Source organism: Rhamphochromis sp. 'chilingali' (assembly GCF_963969265.1).
Source record: "Rhamphochromis sp. 'chilingali' genome assembly, chromosome: 17".
Lineage (NCBI taxonomy): Eukaryota > Metazoa > Chordata > Actinopteri > Cichliformes > Cichlidae > Rhamphochromis > Rhamphochromis sp. 'chilingali'.
This window is the reverse complement of record NC_137944.1, coordinates 7,098,270-7,111,767: the sequence shown is the minus strand read 5'-3', so window position 1 is coordinate 7,111,767 and position 13,498 is coordinate 7,098,270. Positions and strand designations below refer to the sequence as shown.

The window sequence follows — 13,498 nt, the reverse complement described above, 5'->3', positions numbered from 1 at the left end:
CTTAAGGTCAAGGAAAAGACAAGAAGGCTTTTTTGAGTCTTCAGTTGTACCCAGCTCTGCTTTTATTAGCCAGGCTTGCTGAAAGTCTTTAAATTTATTTGCTGAGCTCTGAACTCCTAAAGGATGAAGTTTAATGTAGATCGATCAGATTCTGTTTAGTTGTTTTTCTGCCAAATACGAAAGAAAATTAAAGAAGAAATATGGAGTGATGGAGGGGTCGAAATGCTTTGCAGCTTAAATAGACTGCCAAATTGGTTGTTTCGATATATGATTTAATGCTAACACTAATACAGTATATACAATCTTTAATTATTTAGCAGCCGATTATATTTTAACTGAATGAAGAAAAAAGAGGAATCCCCTAAAATCTGTATATATAATGGCAAGAAATTTAATTTGGGATGTGAAACGTGCTTTTATAAAGCAAAGCCAGTTTTGTCCACTTTGTGCTACGCATAAAGATTTACAACAGAAACACAAGGAGATACTGTATCTTCTGAGGGGATGCAGTTCAGCTTGTCACACAGAGTATGATAATGAGGAGATGTATGGGTTTGTGTGTGTGTGCTTGTGAAGGTGAATGCCTGTGTGTGTAAAGGAGAGAAAGAATGAAGTCATAGTGGGTCTGGTGGATGTGTGCAATAACCTATCCTGCGGATTCCTCAACATTTCCCCCAAATTGTGTTGTAATTCAGTCAAAAGATTATTCTTGCTTATAGTTAGTTTCCATTCCATCACTTTTCCATCCAAAGGTTAATAACTGCTCATCGAGTGTGATGTACAAGATGAGGGAGGCTTCGTTAGTGCTCACTTAACAAGTCTGAGTGCTCATTATGTGTTTGCACATTCTACAAGTTGAGGGCTGCTTTAACAAGAAGTGTGAGGTGAGGTGAGGGAGTGTGCACGGGTGTGTTTGCTGTGTCAGGGAAAGGACATTAATGGTTGTTGGCTGTCCTGGTGAATGCCTATTAGATGAAGAATTGATTGAAACATCCTGCTACTTAACTATAAAAAGCTCACAGTGTAGTAGCCAAGCTTTCTTTGGGTGTCCACAGAGCAGACTGCTGCTATACATCAGACCGTGCTCGGAAGGCAGGTAGATAATATCAGCTGTCGTTCCAGGACAACTGCAAGCTATTTACTATACCGAGCAGGCGGTGCCAGACTGTTGTAGAGACATCATAAGGGAGAGATATGGCTCAGAGAATCCTGAAATGTAATCTATGGGTGGATTTTACAATCGTACAGATGGTGTTAGAAATATAACTTCCAGGAGCGAAGAAAATGCTTCCAAGCATATCAAATATGACAGGTTATTCTATGCATGCAGTGTTTATGTTCCAACTAGCGTAAAAATAAATGTTATCTTAGAAAATGCTTACAAATGACAACGGTGGTTGCTCATATAAAAAAGTGTAAAACAAAGAGGTCAGATACAGACAGATGTTTATAAGTAATGTGTGTCAACTTAAAGATTCGCATTATTTTTTATTCATTGCTCTGAATGATGTCAGTAAAAAGCAGATATTTCTTAATCTGTTGTTTTTAAGGCAAACAGCTTTGGCTCCTCCCACCTACTGTTCAACTCTTTTGTTTACCAGGGCAGCAAATCAGAAGCTGGTTTAAAGGCAATGGAAGGGGTGATGAAACAACTTCTTTCAGACATAAGGTCAAGATTTATTTTTTATTTTTTTTAATTCTGAGTCATTCACAGCTATTCCAAGAATAGAAAATATGGGGCTGAAAATGAGCATAATTGGTGTCCTTTAAAACACTGGGACATCTCTTCTTTTGTCTCAGTTCTTGCCTCATTCGTGGTCCCATAGCTTTACTCATTCGATAAAAATGTAAATTGCGATTATTGGTCAGTGGAAACTTAACTGTTAGGTTTTAAAAAATGTACAGACACTCGGGTTTTCAAAGGAAAGCAGCAGCAATGTGGAGAATAGAGAGGATTCTGAAACACCAGTGACCTTTAAAGTGTTAGTCAGCTATTACATGCTGCGTGATCCGTAAGCATCAGGCTGCCTTATGGAACTCTGGGGTTCTTGGCTGTGAGCATTTTGGGTGCAAATACATAATAATTGGACAAGTAATGTGCAACCACATGCCGGCAGGCAAACAGTCCTGATATTAAAGATGTCATTATTCATTTATCAGCCTCACACTCCTGTTTTTATCCTTTTTTAAGTAAGTAAATAAACAATTTAAAAATACAATTCCACACACTCATGGACCGGGACCTGCACATTTGCAGGTTTTCACTTCTAGCCTGAGTGCAAACTGAAGTCCATCTGATTCCAGTGATGTTTCAGTCTCAAGGCTATCAGTTGTCTTGACTGAAAATATGAAGACGTACAGTAACAATGTAAATATATTATCTTAACTGAGCCTAGACCAGTGTTGGGGTCGTTACGTAAAAGCAGGGAAGTATTACACGTTACTTGTTACCTTTCGTAAAAGTAATACATTACATTACTCCAGAGAAAGCAGTTTGTTACACTACTTGTTACATTACTTTCACGCTACTCTGTAAAATGATCTGAAATATGCTGTCACATGATTAGCAGTTAACAATATAAATCTTAGGCTGCAGTCCCACGCACCAGCAGAAATTCCCATCCAGTCGAGGACACACATAGAATGTTTTTTTTTTATATTTACACAATAAAATGATGACCATGATCGTTACTGTCATTTCTACAGTAAAAACATGAACAAATAGAAATGGAGGCTGCGAGGCTGACTGCCCATCATTGCCTTTGTTACCAGTTCAAGTTCAGGCTGCTGCTGCTCGGCTGGAGTCGGCATGCACTCAACTTTATCATCACTCTGGGTTCTTGGCTAGAGTGATGATAAAGTTGGCACCGTGCACTTAGCACTGTTGCCTCACAGCAAGAAGGTCCTGAGTTCAATTCCACCATCAGGCCGGAGTCTTTCTGTGTGGAGTTTGCATGTTCTCCCCATGTTTGCATGGGTACTCCGGCTTCCTCCCACTTTCCAAAGACATGCAGTTAGTGGGGATAGGTCAACTGGAAACTCTAAATTGCCCATATGTGTGAATGTTTGTTTGTCTCTATGTGTTAGCCCTTCGACAGACTGGCAGCCTGTCCAGGGTGTACCCTGCCTCTTGCCCTAAGACAGCTGGGATAGGGTCCAGCCCCTGGAGCCTATCCCAGCTCCAGGGGCTGAAAAGAATAAGCGGAAGAGAATGGATGGATGCATTTTGCCCCTGTTATTTTTGATTTTTTTAGACATTTAAGCTATAAAATTGTGCAAAAAAGTGTTCAAATGCTGCATACAAAATAATTAGAATGTAAGAAATGTGTCTGATGCTTAAAACTCAAGGGAGAGGACCCTCAGACTTGCCGGCTAATGTGGCTCTCCCATTGATCTCACAAGCTTTAAACTACTCTGAGGAGTTCCAAGATATCAGCTAACATTAGCAACACTGATTAGCAAGCCACATCCACAAGCTGTATGGGTGTGTACACAGGTACAGGTAGCAGGCACGGTCTGTGGGGACTGACTCACCTCAAGCGGTTGTTAGAGGAACTGCAGTGCCTGGCACTTCCATGTTGGGTTCATTTCTTAGCTTGGTCCACACTTACGGACTGATAACATCTTTAGGAACTGGCACCAGATGAACCGATCATCGCTGAACCACACAGACAACAAACTTTCAGTCACTGTTTGATTTCATCCATAAATAAACATTCAATAAGTTACGATGCCATGAATTGATAAGCACGAAGCAGCTGTTAATCCACACTGTCAGGTTTGCTGCAGTGTTAAACCCACGCAGTGCTCCTGTTTGAAATGAAATGCTTCAACTCCAGAAAACCATCTGAGGTGGAAAAAAATTCAAATGAATCCTGTAAATATATGCACATTTCAACCTGCCTCTTAGATTTGAGCCACTAAACTTGAGTGAGGCTGGTTGATGCTCAAATTACTGCATTTATTTATTTTTTTAAACTTATAAGCCTCATTCACCTCTGCTATAAATACCACTTAAGAGATCTGTCATAAATAAAAAGATTTCCTCTCTGATTTTCCTCCCTTCACTGAGAATGAGTTATGTGTCCTGTTTTTATGCATTCCCTTAAAACACTGTTGACATTTTATAATTTCCTGAATCTAATTTCCTGAATCTATCTATCCTGAAGCAACTCTATGTTGCTTCAGGATCTGAATATTAACTATTGTTTGATCGGTTCAAAAAGATATCAGTCAGAGCCATTAAATACGTTTTTTAGGCGGTTTTTTTTTGCCCATTGATGTCTTCTGTCTTTTCCTGGGTATTTGTGGGTTTCCTGTGCATGAGATGGGCTTTTCAAAGGCCCACTACATCTGCTTTGGTTTGTTTCAAGCCCATCTGGTGCAAATTTCCAGTGCCAAAGGGGTAGTTGAAGCATAAGTTGAATATTGATTGAATATTGTCTGATATATTTGCTTCCTTAACATAGCTGACTCCACACGCACGCCACAACATTAAGTGAGCGAGCAGCCCACAACAAGGTGGCTTGTTGTGTGCCCATACACATTTGCATTCATGTAGTACTGACCTCTGTAGAGATGCATGGCAACATGTATGCAGAGGCTGAAAAATGAAGCCAACACAGAAGTGCTAAAAACTGCAGTTCCTTTAACAACCACTTGTCAGTTCCCATTTAAAGATGATGACTGACTGATAACCCCGCCCTGTCCTCCAAATATGGTCACAAACCGACACATGCTACGCAGCCAAAACGTTAACAAGTCTACAAAGTGGGGAATAATGTCACCAGTGGTTACGTCTATCTTTTACATCTACACACATCTTTTCTATGTGCACAGCAGGTCTTCAGACGAATCACGTCCATTCTTCTAGTTAAAATGAGTAGCAATTTTCTACTATTGAGAGAAAGATGATAGAAAAGTGCCTCACAGTGCCTGCACTGGTTTTGTAAGATGTTAAATTAGATATAGTTTGCTGTTGGGGTTATTTCTGGGAAGATGGAGCAGGGTCTGTTTTCCTATTGTGTGTCAGTGGAAAAGGAACAATATCTGCATCGAATTCTATTAAAGCCTAATCTTGATTCCAGTTGTCTCCCAAACACCTGCATAATAGCTGGGATGTAAATTAAGGGCTAAGAAAAGCTAACACAAAGTAATGTGGTGCAGATGAAGAATATATCTGAATGCACTGCAGGAGTAATGAAGTCTTCACATTTTACTATTTGGTGTTGCTTGGCCCTCTTCGGCATACTTTTTCATCTGCTCTCGACGGGATGCATCCATTTGTAGGGCAATTTTAAAACTCCCAGATGCTGCAGTTACCATTAAGGAAGAAATCTACCAAAGTATTCCTGTCAAAAAGTGCTTTTCTTCTAGTGACATATTGCACCATAAAGCCTATCATCAGTGCTTCTCTTCTTCCATACTTGACAGTTTGAGCTCAGTCAGAGCCATAAACCTAGTTTGTTATACATGAACCTCATCAAAGTAACAAAGGACTACCAAACAGCTGTTGAAACCTGACTGTTTTTTCCCTGAAATGGTACCATTACTTACAAATAGAAAATAAACCAATGCTTCTTCTGTCACGTCAAGTATAAAGTAGACTAAACAGTGTCTTTAGGAGTTCTGTAGGTGTATTAATATGAATGGAGATATTATGTAGTTTAAATGCTTTATGTATCATAATATTCAGTGGTGTGCTGTTAATAACCGCAGTCACATCTGGTGCCGCAGCTTTATTACTAGTAACACAGCACTCTCCTCTGTGAGTAACTGCCATTCCTACCGCTCCACAGCTACTTTTGTCATCTGTTGCATTAACACTGTCTTCGTTTTCATGAGCTTGTTTAATGTTTGATGCTTTTTTATAAAAGGCTTAATGGTTCAATTACATATTTACAGTTACAGCTACATATACTTTATTCTTAGACTCAATGGCTTTGCACGAATAACAGTTCAAAATTATTCTCATTGATGCTTGCTCAGGTTCTCGGTGCAGCCCCTCAGTTTATCCATTGTTTAGAACGAACCTTTTTAGCTGCTTTCCCTTTAGCTGAACTTTCTTCTGATTGGCTCCCCGATGTAAACAGATGATCTAATGGTATGTGTGTGGTGCCTTTGATGATCCCACCTCGAGCTCTCTGAGACGACCAAATCTATTCTAATTTACATCATACAGATTCAAAAGTTAAAAGCTAAAAACTGAATTTTTAGAGCAGCCTGATGCCCGAGCTTTTGGGCTTTAGAAACTACTTAAACACTGGCTGACCTCATTACTAAACGTTTCCCATGTGTAGCATAATCATCCAGCCTTCTCATAGTATTTTGTGTGTGTGTGCTTGCTGCCTGTATGTTGAGTGTTTTTTACAAGACAAGGACACGGGCAATTCGTTTCATTTTTTATGTATATCATACCAAATCACAAAAACAGTTGCCTCAAAGCCCTTTATATCGTAAGGTAAAAACTCTACAATATTACCAAGAAAACAGAGAATATCCTAATAATCATATAACCCTGTATGGGCAAGCACTATGGCAACAGTGAGAAAGAAAAACTCCCTTTTAACAGCAAGAAACCCCCAGCAAAACCAGACTCAGGAACAGGCAGCCATCTGCCTCAACAAGCTGGGGTGAGTGGATGAAGACAGGACAAAGACAGGCTCTGGGTGATACAGTACTATAAATAAAAGGGGGTTGTTTCAAATCAGTTCAATTCAGTTTTAGATAATAGTGCCAGATCACAGCAACAGTCACCTCATCCTACAATAATACAGAGCAAACCCAGCAGTCAAACAACCACCTTTGAGCAAACACTTGGCGACAGTGGGAAGGAAAAAAGGTCGATGCTAGTATACTGGAGAAGAGAGTCAACCCATTAGTTGAAACTCAGATTCAGGGGAAACAATACTGTTGTCGTCCTGACTGTGGATCTTTGGCTGGACCGTTCCTTACAGGCAGGAGTAAAGTCATTTGAAAAGGACTCAGAGTAGAGCTGCTACTCCTCCACATGGATAGGAGCCAGCTGGTTCAGGCATGATGCCAACTGGGCACCTCTGGGTGAGGTGTTCTGGGTATGTCCTACTGGGAAGAGGCCTGGGATGGACCCCAGATAAGCTGTTTGATGTGAAAGGGAGGCTTAGGCTGCTGCGTCTGTGACCTAGTACCAGATAAGTTGCTAAAGATGGATGGATGGATATTTAAGGATCAAAATCATTTGCCATATCAAATTAAAAATAAGTTCATGAGGTTTTAAAAGAAGGTTTTCTGAGAAAAAAGAGGGAATTTCCAATTTTTATATGTTCAAATACCTGAAATTCACTAAAGAATTGAAATATTCTACTACCATATCCGGTCTAAAATAAAAAATAATATAATATCTTAAGCCCTGGGCCAAGCATTTCAGCACCAATTAGAAGTAAAGTAACAATCATCCGCTCGGGAAATATTTTCCAGATGCTGCAACCGCTTTCTTAAATTTTACTTTTATACCCAGACTGTCACTGTCTCAATTTGTGCAAGGTCATTTCAAATGAAAAGTCGCAACATCAAATAACCCAAACATTTTGGTCAACCATAAATAGCTGCAGCAAAAAGAAGAAGAAAAAAAACAACTAGTCTGTCAGGAGTCAAAATGATTCAAGAAGCAGTCTGAAAATATCACATCTCTGTCACCCAAGAGTCAGTAATGAGGAAGATGATATTGCCCAGACCAGAGCGCTCAAAAAGGTGTTGCTAGTTACATAGGAGGTCAGCTTCATGATTTCTCTTTCCTCTGTGTCACTTTCTGCCATTGACCAAAACCAACTGCCAGTGTCAAGCTATGTTCCTGCCAATTACCGCTCCAGTTTAAGAGAGTATTGTTTGACATAATGAAAGGGATGTTTCGCCTAGCTTGCCAGGTGGTAATTGTTGATCTCAAAATTACTGTCTGGATGCCCAAAAATGGGAGAGCAGGACAAATTGTGCTTTTTATTGTTGTCTTTGTCTCTCACAATCATGGCTGGTTTTGTATGACTCAGCGACATGTGGTTTGGGTGACATGAGAGAATCTTGATAATTAAACACATGGTCTATAAGACAGACCCTTTGAAGATTATAGGGATTCGCATAACAGCAGCCAAATGGTTTCCATCTTTGTAACATGTGGGTGAAATAAAACTCACTTTGAACTGTCGAATGAAAGACAAAGATGGCAAAAGCACTAAAGTGGAAAGAGAATGTGTGACAAATAACTCAGAAAAGTCTTCTTCTATTTCTGCAGGATGAACCAGGCTCCCACCAGTGGTTTTGAGGAAGATGTGGGCAGCAGGACAACTCATCACGTCATGTATCCAGAAAGTGCCATAGACCTGGACAATATTACTAGTCTGGTGCTGATCCCTTTCAAGACTCTGGATCTGCAGTGGATTATTAGTGCTCTGACCACTGGCACTATTAAACAGTAAGTGAACATTAAAGCTGCGCTCATCTATAATTCCACATTCAAAATGGATTAAATATTGATGCATAATGTGAAAGACTGTCAGTGAAGAACCCACAGAGAGTTGTAACATAATGTCATTCTTCTCACTAATCTTATATTATGGGCAGCAACTTGTTTAAATTCACCCGCTCTCATCTTTACTGTTTCCACCTGTAGGCGGTGGACAGGCTCCATCTGTTCACCACCAAATTGCTGCCAAATTTAACAGCAACATATTCACTATTTAGCAGCTAAAGAGTTCTTTTTTTTCCTGAGAAATCCTATGTTTTTCAGTGAACTCCAAATCAATGGAGAAATGGCGCTTTGAACCTTCTGCATGCCTAAAGCTGGGCATATATACGGCTATACGGCTCGAAGCTTTGATACGACCTGAGTGCTCACACTGTGCGTCCAAATTTGCGTCTAAATATTATATAACTAATATATAACACAAAATCTGTCTCTCTCTCCCTCTCTGTCTTTCACTCACACAGACACACACACACGTACCACCATCAACTTTGCTAAATTGCTAATGAAGAACATAATTGAGCAGCAATGTCCATCCAGCTCTTTTCTCGGTTGTTGCAGTCGTGATAGTTTTGTGAGGCCACATCGAAAAGGTTTGCCAAAGTTCTACAAGTTGGGCCTCCACCGCTTGTGTCCAGATCACACGCTGCACTGCCATTCTGCTCTGTCTCTGTCATTTCCATTTCTGTGTTTGTGCATGCGCAGTGTGAGAGGTTGCGTTAAATCGACTCGTGGCACTGCTTCAGCAGTGCAATACCCTCACAGGAGGCGACCAGGATTTCAAACAGGTTTGATTTTCTCGTGGCCACACGATTGCTGATTGGGAGCTGGCGGCGAGGTGTTAATTGCTTCACATTATCCCATGTATACTACACGATGCATGACACACGATTAAGGCGAAACTCGTGCCGATCCCCAAAATGGTTGCATAAGTGAAAAATCATCCCAAAATGGGCCAAAAATCGCACAGTGTATGCCCATCTTAAATGGGTAGTTTGTTGTTAACAAGGTCTAAAGTGACTGTTGCATTGCCCACAACTGACCTTGAACATGTCACTAGCCTATTGCAGATGAACTCAAAGATAATAAAAAAGGCCAGTTGATGCTTATCCAGAATTTAGAGCTGTAACAGTAGATGTCACAGGTTTTCCAGAATGGATACATAAATGTTTAGTCAGTATGAGTTCATTAGAAGGTTTTGTTATTTTAGCTTTAAAGAAATGTATTAAACAAAATGTATTAAATTGTGGAATCATTTAACATATCATATTTTTATGTATAACTATATTGACACTTAAAATTGATCAATAAAAATAACTTAAGTCAGAATTTTTAGGTCCAAAAATAGATTTAGCCAGACCTGCAGCAGCCAGTTTTTATGCAGGAAAAATATTTTGTTCTTTTGAACTGTATTAATTCTAGACCGACCATAATGTATTTATAAGAAGTTAATTACAGTAAAGCATAAACACAGATCACAGGTAATTTTTTTATATATAATTAGCACAAAAGTGTGTCAAAAATCCGGAGCCAAAATGATAATCTTTCTCTGGCCGATCACTTTTGGAATCTCGCTTTTTAGTCTATTAAAAAGTAACAACACTCAAAAAAGAACCTCTGGGAAAAAACAGAGTTTGCTGCAAAACTGATTGTTGACAAAAAGAGCAGGGTCATTAGTCAAAGAATCAAAAGTGTCCCCAGAATGTTTCCCATAAGCACATGCTCCAACAGTGAAAAGAGACTCTTCTGGGCCCTCACTTATATACAGGGTGGGCCATTTATATGGATACACCGTAATAACATGGGAATGGTTGGTGATATTAAAGTCCTGTTTGCGGCACATTAATATATGTGAGGGGGCAAACTCCTCAAGATGGGTGGTGACCATGGTGGCCATTTAGAAGTCGGCCATCTTGGATACAACTTTTGTTTTTTTTAATAGGAAGAGGGCCATGTGACACCATCCATCCATCCATCCATCCATCCATTCGCTTCCGCTTATCCTTTTTCAGGGTCGCGGGGGGCGCTGGAGCCTATCCCAGCTGTCATAGGGCGAGAGGCGGGGTACACCCTGGACAGGTCGGCAGTCTCTCGCAGGGCCAACACACAGGGACAGACAACCTTTCGCACTCACATTCACTCGAACATTCACACCTAGTGGCAATTTGGATTGACCAATAAACCTATCCCCACAAGCTGCATGTCTTTGGACGGTGGGAGGAAGCCGGAGTACCCGGAGGGAACCCACGCAAACATGGGGAGAACATGCAAACTCCACACAGAAAGATGTGATGGTAGAATTGAACTCAGGACCTTCTTGCTGTGCGGCAGCAGTGCTAACCACCGTGCCACCGTGCTGCCATGTGACACATCAAACTTACACACATCAAACTTATTGGTAATGTCACAAGAAAAACAATGGTGTGCTTGGTTTCAACATAACTTTATTCTTTCATGAGTTATTTACAAGTTTCTGAACACTTATAAACTGTGTTCAATGTGCTGCCCATTGTGTTGGATTGTCAATGCAACCCTACTTCTCCCTCTCTTCACACACTGATAGCAACACCGCAGGAGAAATGCCAGCACAGGCATCCAGTATCCGTAGTTTCAGGTGCTGCACATCTCGTATCTTCACACCATAGAAAATTGGCTTCAGATGACCCCAAAGATAAAAGTCTAAGGGGGTCAGATCGGGAGACCTTGGGGGCCATTCAACTGGCCCACAACAACCAATCCACTTTCCAGGAAACTGTTCATCTAGGAATGCTCGGACCTGGCACCCATAATGTGGTGGTGCACCATCTTGCTGGAAAAACTCAGGGAACGTGCCAGCTTCAGTACATAAAGAGGGAATCACATCATCATGTAGCAATTTCAAATATCCAGTGGCCTTGAGGTTTCCATTGATGAAGAATGGACCCACTATCATTGTACCCCATATACCACACCAAACCTTTTGTTGGTCCAACAGTCTTGGAGGGATCCATCCAATGTGGGTTAGTGTCAGACCTATAGCGGTGGTTTTGTTTGTTAACTTCACCATTCACATAAAAGTTTGCCTCATCACTGAACAAAATCTTCTGTGTGAACTGAGGGTCCTGTTCCAATTTTTGTTTTGCCCATTCTGCAAATTCTATGCGCCGATCTGGGTCATCCTCGTTAAGATGCTGCAGTAGCTGGAGTTTATCCGCCGAAGGGATGTTCGACTAATGCCACTCTCCAGTGACATGCGGCGAGTGCTATGCTGTGGGCTCTTGCTGAATGAAGCTAGGACAGCCACTGATGTTTCTTGATTAGTGACAGTTTTCTTGCATCAACATTTTGGCAAATCCAACACTGAACCAGTTTCACGAAACTTAGCAAGCAATTTGCTAACTGTAGCATGGGAGATGGGTGGTCTCGTAGGGTGTCTTGCATTGAAATCTGCTGCAATGGCCCGGTTACTGCGTTCACCAGATATCAAAACAATTTCGATCCGCTCCTCACGTGTTAACCTCTTCGACATGTTAATGGCTGTGAACAAAGAGAAACTTGTAAATAACTCTTAAAAGAATAAAGTTATGTTGAAACCAAGCACACCATTGTTTTTCTTGTGACATTACCAATAAGTTTGATGTGTCACATGGCCCTCTTCCTATTGAAAAAACAAAAGTTGTATCCAAGATGGCCGACTTCTAAATGGCCACCATGGTCACCACCCATCTTGAGGAGTTTGCCCCCTCACATATACTAATGTGCCACAAACAGGACTTTAATATCACCAACCATTCCCATTTTATTATGGTGTATCCATATAAATGGCCCACCCTGTAGAGCAAAGAGCCACCGACTCTTGTCTTTGTTATTTAAAGTAAAAATCATGTCATGTATCACAAGCATACACAATATACAAGGATCGATATGCTGGCTACACCATGAATCGTCACTCATATGGCAAACATATCAGGCACAGCTTGACCTTTCCAGCATGCCTGCTACACAACACATCCCATCTACTCCCACTGTGTTCTGCCTGCTGACTGTATGACAGCATACTGTGGCAGTGCCAGCATGTAAGCATAGCCATGAGGTCAAATAGAGTTTAATTCTCAATAGTTACACAGAGTTCAGTTAGTCTATTTTTATTGTGTAACTAGACAATAAAAATGTTTTTCCACACAGGTTTCATGTAGCATAGATCATCCGAGAAGCTTCTTCAGTTCTAAGGTCAAATGGTGGGGACCTTAGAACTGAAGAAGCTTCTCGGATGAGAGGCGAAACGTCTTCAAGCAACTTAAAGAAGTCCAGACACTTTTCTTTGCAATCTCCTTTGACTACGATGACCTGGATGACTGAGAACCTTCACAGACATTCTCTTTTATTCCGAGTTGGATGTGATTTGCTTCATTTACCATCTCATTTGTCACTGGAATCAGCTCAAACATTTTCACTAGCATGGAAATGTAAAAGCCCCAAATGCATAATCAGGCATACTTCATGTGCAGCATTCCCAGATTCATTTACATCCTTCAAATACCAGATTGTCACAGCAATCAGACTTGCTCAATATTGCTGTTTGTCACATAGCCATAACAAGGATAATCACTCACTTTGAAATTTTCCAGTAAATTTCACCTTCAGTTGTTTCACCCCCAGTGAACCATAATCATTAGCTTGATTACTGGACATCCAGGGAAAAAAATGAAGTCACCGCCAATTAATGCCACTGCCAATAACTCAATCACGCCAGCATGTTAGATGGTGCAAGTAGCCAAACAAATATTGCCCATAAATATGCAGTTGTCTTCCAACTCTGCCAAAGCAATCATTCTGCATCATTAAATTTCACTTTGCTGAGAGTAATGTCAGCATTAACCCAACAGCCAGTAGATCTTAAGTGGGAGATATGAGTTATTATCAGTTATTTATATTGTTTTACATTTTCTAAGCTTGTTAAATTAAATGGGGCTTTGAAAGGACAGAACTAGTTAAATGGACATATGGCTTTCTGTTTCTGGATAG

The 13,498-nt window shown here is 40.6% G+C and overlaps 1 protein-coding gene across 5 annotated transcripts in view; it reads left to right on the top strand.

Annotated features, from left to right (window-relative positions):
• The window catches only part of LOC308385175 (CMP-N-acetylneuraminate-beta-galactosamide-alpha-2,3-sialyltransferase 1-like), a 97,764-nt gene that overhangs the window by 70,045 nt on the left and 14,221 nt on the right, over window positions 1-13,498 (top strand). For all 5 annotated transcript variants that reach the window (XM_080863962.1, XM_080863963.1, XM_080863965.1 and 2 more), the window contains one exon: window positions 8,264-8,443. In XM_080863962.1, coding sequence (XP_080720088.1) covers window positions 8,264-8,443 — 180 coding nt within the window. The remainder of the gene's footprint in view (window positions 1-8,263; window positions 8,444-13,498) is intronic.